The 11569-nt window shown below is 36.5% G+C and overlaps 2 protein-coding genes across 2 annotated transcripts; one reads left to right on the forward strand and one right to left on the reverse strand.

Moving 5' to 3' along the window:
- Positions 1-161: 161 nt before the first annotated feature.
- LOC103131351 (protein HEG homolog 1-like) lies at positions 162-3169 on the forward strand. The gene is made up of 7 exons (XM_007542973.2): positions 162-294; positions 597-725; positions 802-844; positions 927-964; positions 1757-1844; positions 2074-2305; positions 2385-3169. The coding sequence occupies exons 1-7, from the start codon at positions 243-245 to the stop codon at positions 2430-2432; spliced, it is 630 nt and encodes a 209-aa protein (XP_007543035.1). The 5' UTR covers positions 162-242; the 3' UTR covers positions 2433-3169.
- A 1900-nt stretch (positions 3170-5069) lies between these two features.
- muc13b (mucin 13b, cell surface associated) lies at positions 5070-11527 on the reverse strand. The gene is made up of 11 exons (XM_007542974.2): positions 10582-11527; positions 10362-10475; positions 8692-8798; positions 8467-8525; positions 8212-8369; positions 7642-7770; positions 7523-7565; positions 7397-7434; positions 6639-6726; positions 6192-6462; positions 5070-6060 (listed from the first exon to the last, which is right to left on the reverse strand). Exons 1-11 carry the CDS (start codon positions 11525-11527, stop codon positions 5971-5973), a joined length of 2043 nt encoding a protein of 680 aa, XP_007543036.2. The 3' UTR covers positions 5070-5970.
- Positions 11528-11569: the final 42 nt, after the last annotated feature.

Raw genomic sequence — 11569 nt, forward strand, 5'->3', positions numbered from 1 at the left:
CTACAGCAACTCCAACAACAACTACAGCACCAACAACAACTACAGCAACTCCAACAACTACAGCAACTCCAACAACAAATACAACAACTCCAACAACTACAACTACAGCAACTCCAATAACTACAGCAGCTCCAACAACAAATACAACTCCAACAACTACAGCAACTCCAACAACAAATACAACAACTACAACTACAGCAGCTCCAACAACTACAGCAGCTTCAATAACTCCAGCAGCTCCAATGACAACTACAGTAGCAGGAGGCCAAACAACAACAACTATAGGGCCTACAAGTAATTCAACTACTTCACAAACACAATAATTTAATACGCTTGGCAGCTTGATTTCTTCCTCTTCTACTATTGTTTAATTTTGTCTAAATTTTTTTTAACTACACTTATTTTTGACATTTTAAGCAAGAATGCCACCTCTTCGTGAGCAAAAGATGGTGGTATCAAATGTCACAATTCCTGTCAAGACTTTAAGTCTGAAAGAATCTCTGAGGAATTTAGATGTCAGTGATGTTCTTGATTTTAGTTGCTTATGTCATGAAATTTGCTGATCCTATCAAACTTCTTTTCTGTTCCTTTTAAAGTGAAAGACCTTTGTGATTCCGATCCATGTGACAAAACAACCTCAAAGTGCAAACCTACAGAGGGCAGTTTCGAATGCACATGTTTAGATGGTTATATTAAAACAAACTACAGTGAAAGATTATGCAAGGGTAAGTATATTTAACAATCAAGAGAGTTGAAATATTTCATTGTGCACTGATTATAGTGTAACTTTCTGTACTTTAGCATGTCCCTCTGGTTACAAAGCTGAGAACAACAAATGTAAACCGTAAGTGCATCGATCTGACTGTACGACTTTACGGTTTTCTGCAAGTACAACAGTTTCAAGTTAAACAATTTCTTCTTTTCAGATGTGAGTTTGGTCGTACTGGCTTGAATTGCCAGGATGGTGAGTATCCAGCAGTGAAAATCAAAGCATGTACATAAAGATGATACATTTTATATTTGCTTTTAGTTTTTCTGTGGACAAGAGTTAAGACTTAGTATATCATCTAAATTTTGAGATGGACTGTCAGATTATCGAATTGTTTGCAAAGAAGTTGTAGCTCACTCAAAACACCAAATTAATTCTTCATATGCTCTCCACTGATCGCAACAGAAAAGCAATTTTGAGGCAATTGCTTTCTAACGTTTTAATTAAAAAAAATATGAGGTAGTGCTGTAATTTAGGTTCAATCTGGAGCTTTTTGTCCTCGCTAACCTGCTATAGCACGCAACATAATTTCAAATTTTATGGCATCCAGACAATTTTTCTAATTCAACTGACTTTTGCGGAGCTGCCCTTGGCTGGTGTGTCATATTTTCCACACAAAAAATTTCCACTGTGAGAAATTTTCAGATAATTTCAGCATGTTTCTTTTGTGAAATTGTTTAAAAATCTTTCCCAAAATTTGTAAGATACAACCAACGACGTGCAAATGAAATTATTTCTGTTAGTTTGACACCCAAAGGCCACTAACAATACAAACTTCTTATTTTAAAAAGTTATCAAGTCAGTATTAACACATAAAACATTCACTGAAAAAGAAATATATATTTTTTCTTTTTCCAAGTGAGTTTTTAAGGTTAAGATAAAATCTTTTAAATCAAAATGTTAAATTTTGCAAAATGCTACGTGATTCTGTCATAAAAAGGCTGAGCCCCAGCTTTTTTTACTGACTGCTTCTCGGTTGTTTGTCAGAACGGTTGTTTATCGTCGTGATTGTTTGCTCTGTCCTCGGATTCCTGCTGGTCGTCACGGCGATCGCTCTGCTAGTGGTAGTAAACAAGTAAGTTTGAATCCTGCTCATTTATCACCTTAGTTGCTTTTATAATCACCTTTGTCCTTTTTATAAAACTGCATTCATACTTTGGTATTAGACTGAGAACTATTTAATATATGCAAGGCCATTTAAAGTTGGGTGGTTTTACAAATCAGTTAGAGAAAGTTATAGAAATCAAACCTTAAGCTAAATAAAGTAGGAGAGACACAGTTGCATAACTTATTCTTTTTCTCAGATTCAAGAGGACCAAATTATCCAGGACCAAACAGGAAGACATTAGGAGGCCGTTCCAAATCCCTTCTCTTGCCAAACACCCACTGTCCAGCAACAGCAATGGCTATTACACCTGGCTCAAAGAGCCAATAAGCAGCCTAACAAATTCTGGGGTCCCACGAATCCCACGGGCCAACACCATCAACAACTGGGACAACCTGGAGATGACTCAGCAGAACAACGAGCAGAACTCAGTGGGTATAGATGACGTGAAGATGAACATTTGTGTTTTGTTTACTCACAAATTCGGATGTCTTTTCTTCTCTGCTGCAGCCATTTGATGACAACCAAGTTGACTTGGTGTCATTCTCCCGGAGTTAGCTCAAGAAGAACTGAGACACTAAACCTTACGCCCGGATCCGAGACCAGAGGGAAGAAGGAAGCTGAATCGCCTATAGGGGTTCCTATAGTGGTGTTTTTCCCAAAACACTGTAATTTATTGGAACCCTTTTGATGTAAAAGATGTAAACAGAAGCGTTTCAGCTAAGATGTGCAATGTAATGTAGCAGATATTGTTGTATCATGTGTTCCTTAATACTTTTAGCTGCGACTGAGTGACTTATACTCTGCTCTTGTCATCAATCAGTTTGCCTTTCATGAAGTTTGGTTTATAATTACAATCTTAGTCACCCAATCTTTCAGTTCTGTATGTTAATTGAACTTAAATACATAATCCTTTTTATTTTTATTTTCACTGAACAAAAGCTAAGAGAAGAGCTCTTGCTCAAATATTTGTTTTGTTCATTTTTGAATTTACGAGAGTTGTTTTTCAGGTTTAATTCGAGTCTCAGTTTCAGGTTTAACTAAGTTTTTGGTGAATGAGACGAGCCGAAATTGTATCCAAATAATAAAATATGAAGATATTCTGTTTCTTTCAATCTGTGCTGTATATAAGTAAAATAATTTATAATATGATTGCAGTAGTTTGGAAAGTAATTTTTCTATTTGTGTTGCCTTGTGTTAAATATTTTAAACAAAAAGCCAGAAATCAGACATGATCTGCTAATCTTCTTTTTGACAGCATTTTTAATTCGGGAACAATAAAGGTTGGATTGCTGGCTTTTGAGTTTCAAATGTTTTATTATTAGGGGGTCTTGCTGCAATGAACGCATTTAATGTAACCTTTGATTGAGATGGTTCAGACAGTATGTCGTTAATCACTTTAAGACTGATATTTTCAAAAGGTAATTTTAATCTCATTGTTAAGACTGTAAATCTCTTATTACATTTAGGCTTTCTTGTACAGATAATCCACCGGGTGTAGAATTGTTCAGCATAAAATAGTTTTTTTTTTCAATGGTTGTTATTCTGATGAAAGAACTGATCTCTGGAGTACCACAGGGAAGTGCTCTTGGGTAGTAACTATACACTATTTAATAATTCACCTTTTGTGCATAATGATGCACAAGAACTAAAGGAAAATAAAATAATTGTTTCTGAGTCAAATATCTTATGAGAAAAATTACTAAATTTTTACAAATTTTAAGCAGTTTTCATGCTGTGAATTGAATGTGACAGTTATAACAGTTAAGCCTCTGTTCAACTGAAATGTATTCTGCCATGTTGTCTTGCATGTTTAGTTTAGTTTGTTTGTTTTTGGTTTTTAAATTTGTAAAATCAGTTTTAATTGATGTAAATAAAGATCAGGTGAGGCGGGGCTGATATATAATTATTGTAATGAACAGTTGGGGTGAAATAAAGACAAACCTGCAGTCTAATTCCATTCTTCATTAAAGAAGCGCCCCCTAGTGCTCAGTATTCATATTGACACTGTGCAGTGCACTTATTGTTTACAGGCCTGCCTTCCTGTGCTATTCATTCCGCTCCATTCAAATCTGGTTTACAGATTTGCAGCTACAATTTCTACCGGGTTAATCAGCGAAAAGAAGAAGTTGTGAAAGATGACGTTGATTTTCTGCGCCGTTTTAGAATTGCAGCCTGCCTGTAATTTTAGGAATGCAGTGGATGATGGTTGTTTACAGTGCAGGCGGTTTCTGGTAAGTTTCACAGTGTGGAACTGACGCATTATATACATCACAGCCATGGTCTGCAATAACAAAGCCAGAGAGCTGACATAATGTTAATTATAAGCAATCTGGATTGATCAGCTGCTGTGTCTATGTTGGAGGAGGGATACACAGGCTTCATGTGATTGCTGGAGTAAAGTACAGAGGTAGAATCATGCTGCCATTTTATGGCACAACCAACCAACTATATTACCTTCAGTTGTTGTAAAAATGCTACATATAAAAAAACTTAAAAGAAAACTGACTTTGCAATTTGATGCCTTGAACTTAAGAAGCTCCTACTTTCTCTTTTGTCTGTTAATTGCTGCAGGTGGTACTCTGCTGGAGCTGAGTGGGAACGCCTCTGTCAGGCAGCAGCTCTGCTGGAGACAGCAAGTCCAAGGAGGAGCTTGAGTAACTGGATGCTGCGTTATGTGAGCAAGGCACCCCTGAATGGTTGCCATGGGAGGTTCAAGGATTCCTCAAACATGCATGAAAGAATCAAGGCAACACTCCAGGTATGTTTAAGAGGTAATGAAATGAAATAAAGCTCAAAGAGGCTGGAACTGGGCATACAACTTGATGTCATAGAAATAAAGGCTTTCATTAGTCAAGTCTGGAACTTTAGCCACATAAAAAGCTGCTGGAAAATATGATCAATTATGTATCCATAAAAACATAGCATAACAAAAGAACTGAACTAAAATTAATAGAAATTAGTGGATCTCAATAGTCCAGCATAGCAACACAATTCAGGATTTTAACATACAAATATGAATATAAAAGAAGGGATCAATGAAAATCTCAGGAAGGTATTGACTTTTGGTGGACTTTATATTTCGACCGATTGGATTTTGTTGATGATCCCTAAACCGACTAATGTGCTCTGAAATATGGTTATTCTTTTAATATTTAAAGAATAAATATCACATTACCACAATCTTTAATGGCATTCATTTTTATTCTGTGAGATGATAAATACATAATTTATGTAAAACTTCAAGTTTGGAGCCCTTTAATGGTCAAATTAAGTTATTACAATATAACAAGTTTAACACATTTAGATAAAGGAAAAGTTAAATATATTGTACTTATATTGCACCATTTTAGCCAACTAGACTACTTAAAGTGCTTTACAACAGAATCTTTGTTCTCATCTCATTTATCCATACACGCATGCACTCATTCAGTGTGCCATTAGCAGTTAGCTATAATACACCAAAGTCAGCAATCAAATGTTATGTATAACTGGTTTGTAACTAGACCAAGAAAAATAAGAAAAAATATGCAAACATTGATAAATATCTCAAACTATTGGAGTTGTGATGATTTTACTGAAACACATTAACAGATTTAAAGAAATCTCCAGTTGAGCTTACATTCAAAAACTTAGATAAACATAAAACTGAGGCACAAAGTAAACCTGAAATACTTACAGAAAACAACTCTAGTAAATTCATAGATTAACAAAAAAAATAATTTCTGGGCAAGAAATTATCAGGTGACTTTTTGCTCAGTCAGAAAAAAACAGAGAATAAATAGTGCATTTAACACAGAGAACTGAGAGGCTGGGTGATTAAAATGCAGGAATTATAAACCAAACTTTATGATTTTGATGATGAAAGCCAGACTGGTTTATGACAGTTTTTAACAGACCTGACTAGAATTCACATAATACAAGCTAAAAGTAGTAAAGGAACACAGGATACAATATCTATCACATTAATTGCACGTCTCTGTTGATACGCTCTTGTTTACATATTTTACATTGAGGGAGTTCCAACGTAATGCAGTATCTTGGGATAAATACCGCTATAGGAAATCCTAAAGAGATCCAACTTCCTTCTCCTTAATTAGAGTCTGGTGTAGTCTGTGGCTTCATTCTGGGTGTAAGGGTTTTTTATAGTTAGGACGTTCCTGTAGGGGATGTTGTCCGGTCCAATCTGGGAAGAATAAAAACATGTCATTTTGGTTTTTGCTGAATTGCTGCAGGACATGAGAAGGGATGAGAATTTGTGAGTTAATAATTCACAGATGTTTGTCTTTGCTATGTCTTGTGCAGAGGTGTACTCACAGAGTTCCTCCTTGAAGGAGTCGAGCTTTGTTGGCTGTTACTCGGAGAAATCTCCGTGTTGATCTTGCCGGGCCAGCTTCTGCTGAGTTTGGCGCGTGGGATTCGTGGGACACCAGAATTTGTCAGGATGTTTTCTGGCTCATTGACATAGGCGAAAAAGCTACTTCTGCTACTGCAGGATGGTGGAGCCTTGCCTAAGGAAGGGATAGTGTACGGTTTCCAAACGTCTTTTTCTTTGTTTTCTTTGCCCTTGGACATTTTTCTCTTGAATCTGAAAAACAGAAGAGTACTGAAACTGTGTCTGTCCTACTGTGTTGGGCTTATAGATAGATTTCTACAGGCAGCAGTAATTAATTTGTAAATGCATTTTTAGAAAAAACAAACAAATAAGACAGAGGTAATTATAAAAAGTCAAGAAGGTGATAAATGAACAGGGTTCTAACTTACGTTCTTACGACCAGTGGCAGAGCGATCAATGCGAGAACTAGCAGGCATGCAAGAATAGGCGAGACGATCACAAGGATCAACTTCGACTCTACGAAAAAACAGAGTCACTAATTAGTCTCAGCTTTTTTATGATCTTGAAACAACAGGATCACATAACATTTTAGAGAACATTTTGCATTAAAACTTTGAAAAAGTGGATTTAAAAGTTTTGCTGTAGGCTTTACAGCAAAAACTTTTACTTTGATAAAAAAAAATAAAATAAATTAACATAAAAAAATGTAATAGTTATTTAGTCAATGTTGTTTTGTGTTAACATTCCTTTGATCATTTTCTATGCAAAGACTTTGGTAGTGCTGTTGGACTTTATAATTCCTATGCACCTACAGACAGTTACAGCAGCAAATGGCCCAAGGCCAACATTTGAACCAGTGACTGCAATGAGGACTTTTGCCTCTGAGTTTTAAAGTATTTGTCTAAAAAACATCCTGAAATAGCAGATTTTCATATGGATCATAGCACCATCCAGCACTGCTTTGCTAAAGTCAGACACACCTGAAAAATGTTCTGCTGCTGTCAGCTCAACAGACAATGGAATAATCAATGTATAACTCTTTGTCCTTGGTTTCCAAGAACAAAGTTAATATAATATTTTGCAATATAAAATAATATACTAAATACAAGCCCCCCCCAAAACTCTTACAAACATAACAATAAACGTCTTGATGTACATGCTTTGATTTTCACGACTGTATACTTACCATCCTTGCAGTTTATGCCAGAACGACCAAAGCCACATCTGAAAAAAAAGAAAAGAAATTGCTTAACTTGAAACTGATGTACTTGCAGAAAACCATAAAGTCGTACAGTCAGATCGATGCACTTACGGTTTACATTTGTTGTTCTCAGCTTTGTAACCAGAGGGACATGCTAAAGTACAGAAAGTTACACTATAATCAGTGCACAATGAAATATTTCAACTCTCTTGATTGTTAAATATACTTACCCATGCATAATCTTTCACTGTAGTTTGTTTTAATATAACCATCTAAACATGTGCATTCAAAACTGCCCTCTGTAGGTTTGCAATTTGAGGTTGCTTTGTCACATGGATCGGAACCACAAAGGTCTTTCACTTTAAAAGGAACAGAAAAGAAGTTTGATGGGATCAGCAAATTTCATGACATAAGCAACTAAAATCAAGAACATCACTGACATCTAAATTCTTCAGAGATTCTTTCAGACTTAAAGTCTTGACAGGAATCATGACCAACATTATGTGTATGTTTTGTGTGTGAAGAGGTGCCATGTCTGTTAAAATGTTTTGAAAAGTGTGTCTTAATAATAATAATAATAATAATAAAAGTCCAAACACAAAACTTATAATAGAAGAAGAAATAATAGAAGAAAAAGAGGAAATCAAGCTGCCAACACAAATGGGAACCAGTCTGAACACCACAGCTTTCTGATTAATATAACCTATATTCTGAAAGATAAGTGTAATGAATGTACTGTAAAAGAGAAAGGTAAACTAGACCCGAGAATCCTTAAAAGTACATATTTAAATTAGACTCACATGTAACGTTTGCTGGCAGTGGACAGTTTTCACAGGTGATATTTGTTTTCAATGTTTCTATTACAATTTCTTGTGTGATGTCAGACGTTGCTTCATAGATGGTTTCAACTGAAGCTTCAACGTTGCCTGTGTTTGACCTTTGTACTGATTGTATTTCCCTGAAAAGAAAATATGGAGGAGAATACCGGTAAGTCTTTGTCATACTGTAGGCATTTACTACTGTCCAAAAAACACAGATTTAACACTGAAACTTACCGGAGCTCCAAGACTATTGCTAAAATGAATCCATGTTTATTTTTGAACTCTTTGTCAACCTGTGTATTAAAAATAGTATTTTAGTGAACAGTGTTCTGCTTAGGCAGTATTTGGGCACATAGAACAAAATGCCTTTTAATAAATAAAGCACAGGTGAGAACAGTAGCATATAATTCTGGCATTCGGAACAAAATACAATATAGGAAAAGAAAAATTAGTGCTTACCGCATTAATAATTTTGTCTGCAATCTCTTTAAATTTTTGTGATGTTTTGTCGGCCATTTCAGGATGATATTTTTCCACCAAGGCCACCAGAGCAGGGAAAACCTTGGCTATTTGGAAAGACAAAATTATAGTTAGAAAGTTCCCCAAAAATTCCACAAACACAAATAAAAATGTTCAAATGGGAGTTTACTACTACATCTCAATTATCAAATAAATACATATAAAAACCCAGTTAAGTCATTCTGTTAATCTGGTAATTCCACTGCCCAGTAACTCAGGGACAATAAAAATGCTTTAAGAAAGAATTACAGTATTACCTCTTTATTTAAACATAGTCCAAGACAAACTACTACACAAATTGCCAGTTTAGCGCAGTTTGTTTAAAACAAATAAAGAACCCTGCACTCTAGGCTTAAAAAAGACTCGTGGTTGGAGGGTTTACGTCACTTTTATACACACAAAACCTAAAACACTGAATTTGGTGGTGGGTCTGCTTCAAATTTTGTTAAATCATGGAACAATAGGCTACAAGATGCACATTAAAGTAGTTTCTTCAGAAAGCTTACTTGGGGGGGAATAAAATAATGTACATTTTTTGAGATGGGAAAGACAAAAGTCATAATTTTGACATTTATAATTTTTTTAAGATTGATTTCAGTTGTCAGTTTTAATTTGGAGTTTCAAAGTCATAATTTTGAGGATCACTTGATCTCATCTGGGACTGCAGAAGGAAGCAGGACACATGTAACAGGTTGAATATGGAATCATATCCCATGTCTTTGCTGCTTTTGTATTTATAATTTTTCATGTTTTCATTGTTCAAAGCAGAAAAACCACAGGTAAAACAATGCTTTGCTATGTTTTTCTTTGTCTACAACAGTAAAATAATTTCAAAATTTCATCTCATTACTTTCAGGGACTGCCAAGTGCAGTTACAGCTTCTCTGATCCCTGTCAAACAGCAGCAAGTGTGAGGAGAGGAGGAAAGGAGAGGCACAGAGTGCGAGCAATGTGCAATGATCATCCCTCTGCCTGTTATTTCTGTTTGGTTTCTCTTACTATGGCTTTTTCATTTAAAATATTACTTTTTTTATTGCTTGGGTATATTGATACATTTTACACAATTTTATTTTAAAAATGTCATCATTATGACAACTGTAATGATCAGGATTTTTCAAAAGTCAAAAATTTGCGTGTCCCATACACTGTAAGTGATTCGCAAGTGCAGGGATCACTCTTCTAAAGTTTAACTCTGCTTTAAACTTTATGCTAATAGGCTCCCTCTATAAGCTTTAAATAGCTTCTTTGGAGACCTGATCCACTCACACTAACCTTGTAGTTATGATCTGTGTCGATCTCTGATCTGTATTATCTGGTAAAACAGTATGTTGTAAGTTCACCGTGGAATTTATTAAATTGTGTGAGTGAAGAAACTGAAACTGAAGATGCACAAAAAATATACAAGTTTCATGAATAGAGCCCCCCATCAACTGCATTATATCAAGACTATCTAGTTTGATTTTAGATTAGTCTCTTCATTGAATTAAGTTTGGAAGTACCATAGGTATTTATGGTGACATTGTGAAAAAATGTATTGCTTTATGAGAAGCAACACATTGCCTCTAATGAATACATTATGAGAAGCAATGCATTTTACATTCAGACACTTACCCTTTTGACAGCCTTGTAGATAAACATCTCCCGGAAGACACAAGCACAAGTGAGACCCGTTACCACGATCTTGACATGTGCTTCCACTGAGACATGGGTTTGAAGCACACGCACCTTGATAATTAAGACAAGAACAACAAATGCACAATTTGGCAAATTATTGCACAGTTATTCTAATGAGAGTGCATGTGCTATTAAATTGTATCTATTTGTAACATACTTGTAGGTTGTGTAGTTGTCACTTGGCCAACTGCTGTCGTCATTGGAACAGCAGTAGTTTTTGATGGAGCTGCTGTGGTTGTTGTAGGAGTTGTGGTGGTTATGGTTGTAGCTTGTGATGTGGTTGTGGTTTGTGACCCTGTAGTAGTAGTGCCTGGAGTTGTGGTGGTTGTGGTTGGAGCTGATGTAGTGGTTGTTGTTGAAGCTGGCATGGTTGTGGTTTGACCTCTTGTAGTGGTCATGGTTGGAGTTCCTGTTGAAACTGGTGTAGTTCTGGTTGGAATTGTAGTGTTTGTGGTTTGAACTGGTATGGTTGTGGTCGGAACCCCTGTGGTGATTGTGGTTGGAGCTCTTGTAGTGGTTGTGGTTGGAGCTGCTGTAATGGTTGTTGTTGAAGCTTGCATGGTTGTGGTTGGAGCTCCAGTAGTTGTTATGGTTGGGGCTGCAGTTGTATTTGGAACTCCTGTGGTTTTTGTTGGAGCTCCTGTGGTTGTTGTTTGAACTAACATGGTTGTAGTTGGAGTTGGCGTAGTTCTGGTTGGATCTACAGTAATTGTGGTTGGATCCTCTGATGTGGTAGTGGTTGGACCTGGTGTCGTGGCTGTAGTTCCTGCTGGTGTGGATGTGGTTGGAGGTGGTGTGATTGTGGTTGGTACTCCTGTAGTAGAAGTGGTCAGATCTTCTGTGGTTGTGGTTGGAGCTCCAGTGGTTGAGGTAGGAGCCTTTGTGGTTGTTGTTGGAACTTCAGTAGTTGTTGTTGAAGCTGACATGGTAGTGGTTGGAACCACTGTGGTGATTGTGGTCGGAGCTGAAGTTGTGGGAGCTGGGGCTCCTGTGGTTGTTGTGTGAACTAGCCTGGTTGTAGTTGGAGCTGGCGTGGTTATGGATGGATCTTCAGTGGTTGTGGTTGGAGCTGCTGATGCGGTTGTGGGTGAACTTCCTGTCATGGTTGTAGTCCCTGCTGGTGTGGTTGTGATTGTAACTCCTCC

The sequence above is a fragment of the Poecilia formosa genome, unplaced genomic scaffold (genome assembly GCF_000485575.1).
Source record: "Poecilia formosa unplaced genomic scaffold, Poecilia_formosa-5.1.2 Scaffold746, whole genome shotgun sequence".
NCBI classification, from domain to species: Eukaryota; Metazoa; Chordata; class Actinopteri; order Cyprinodontiformes; family Poeciliidae; genus Poecilia; species Poecilia formosa.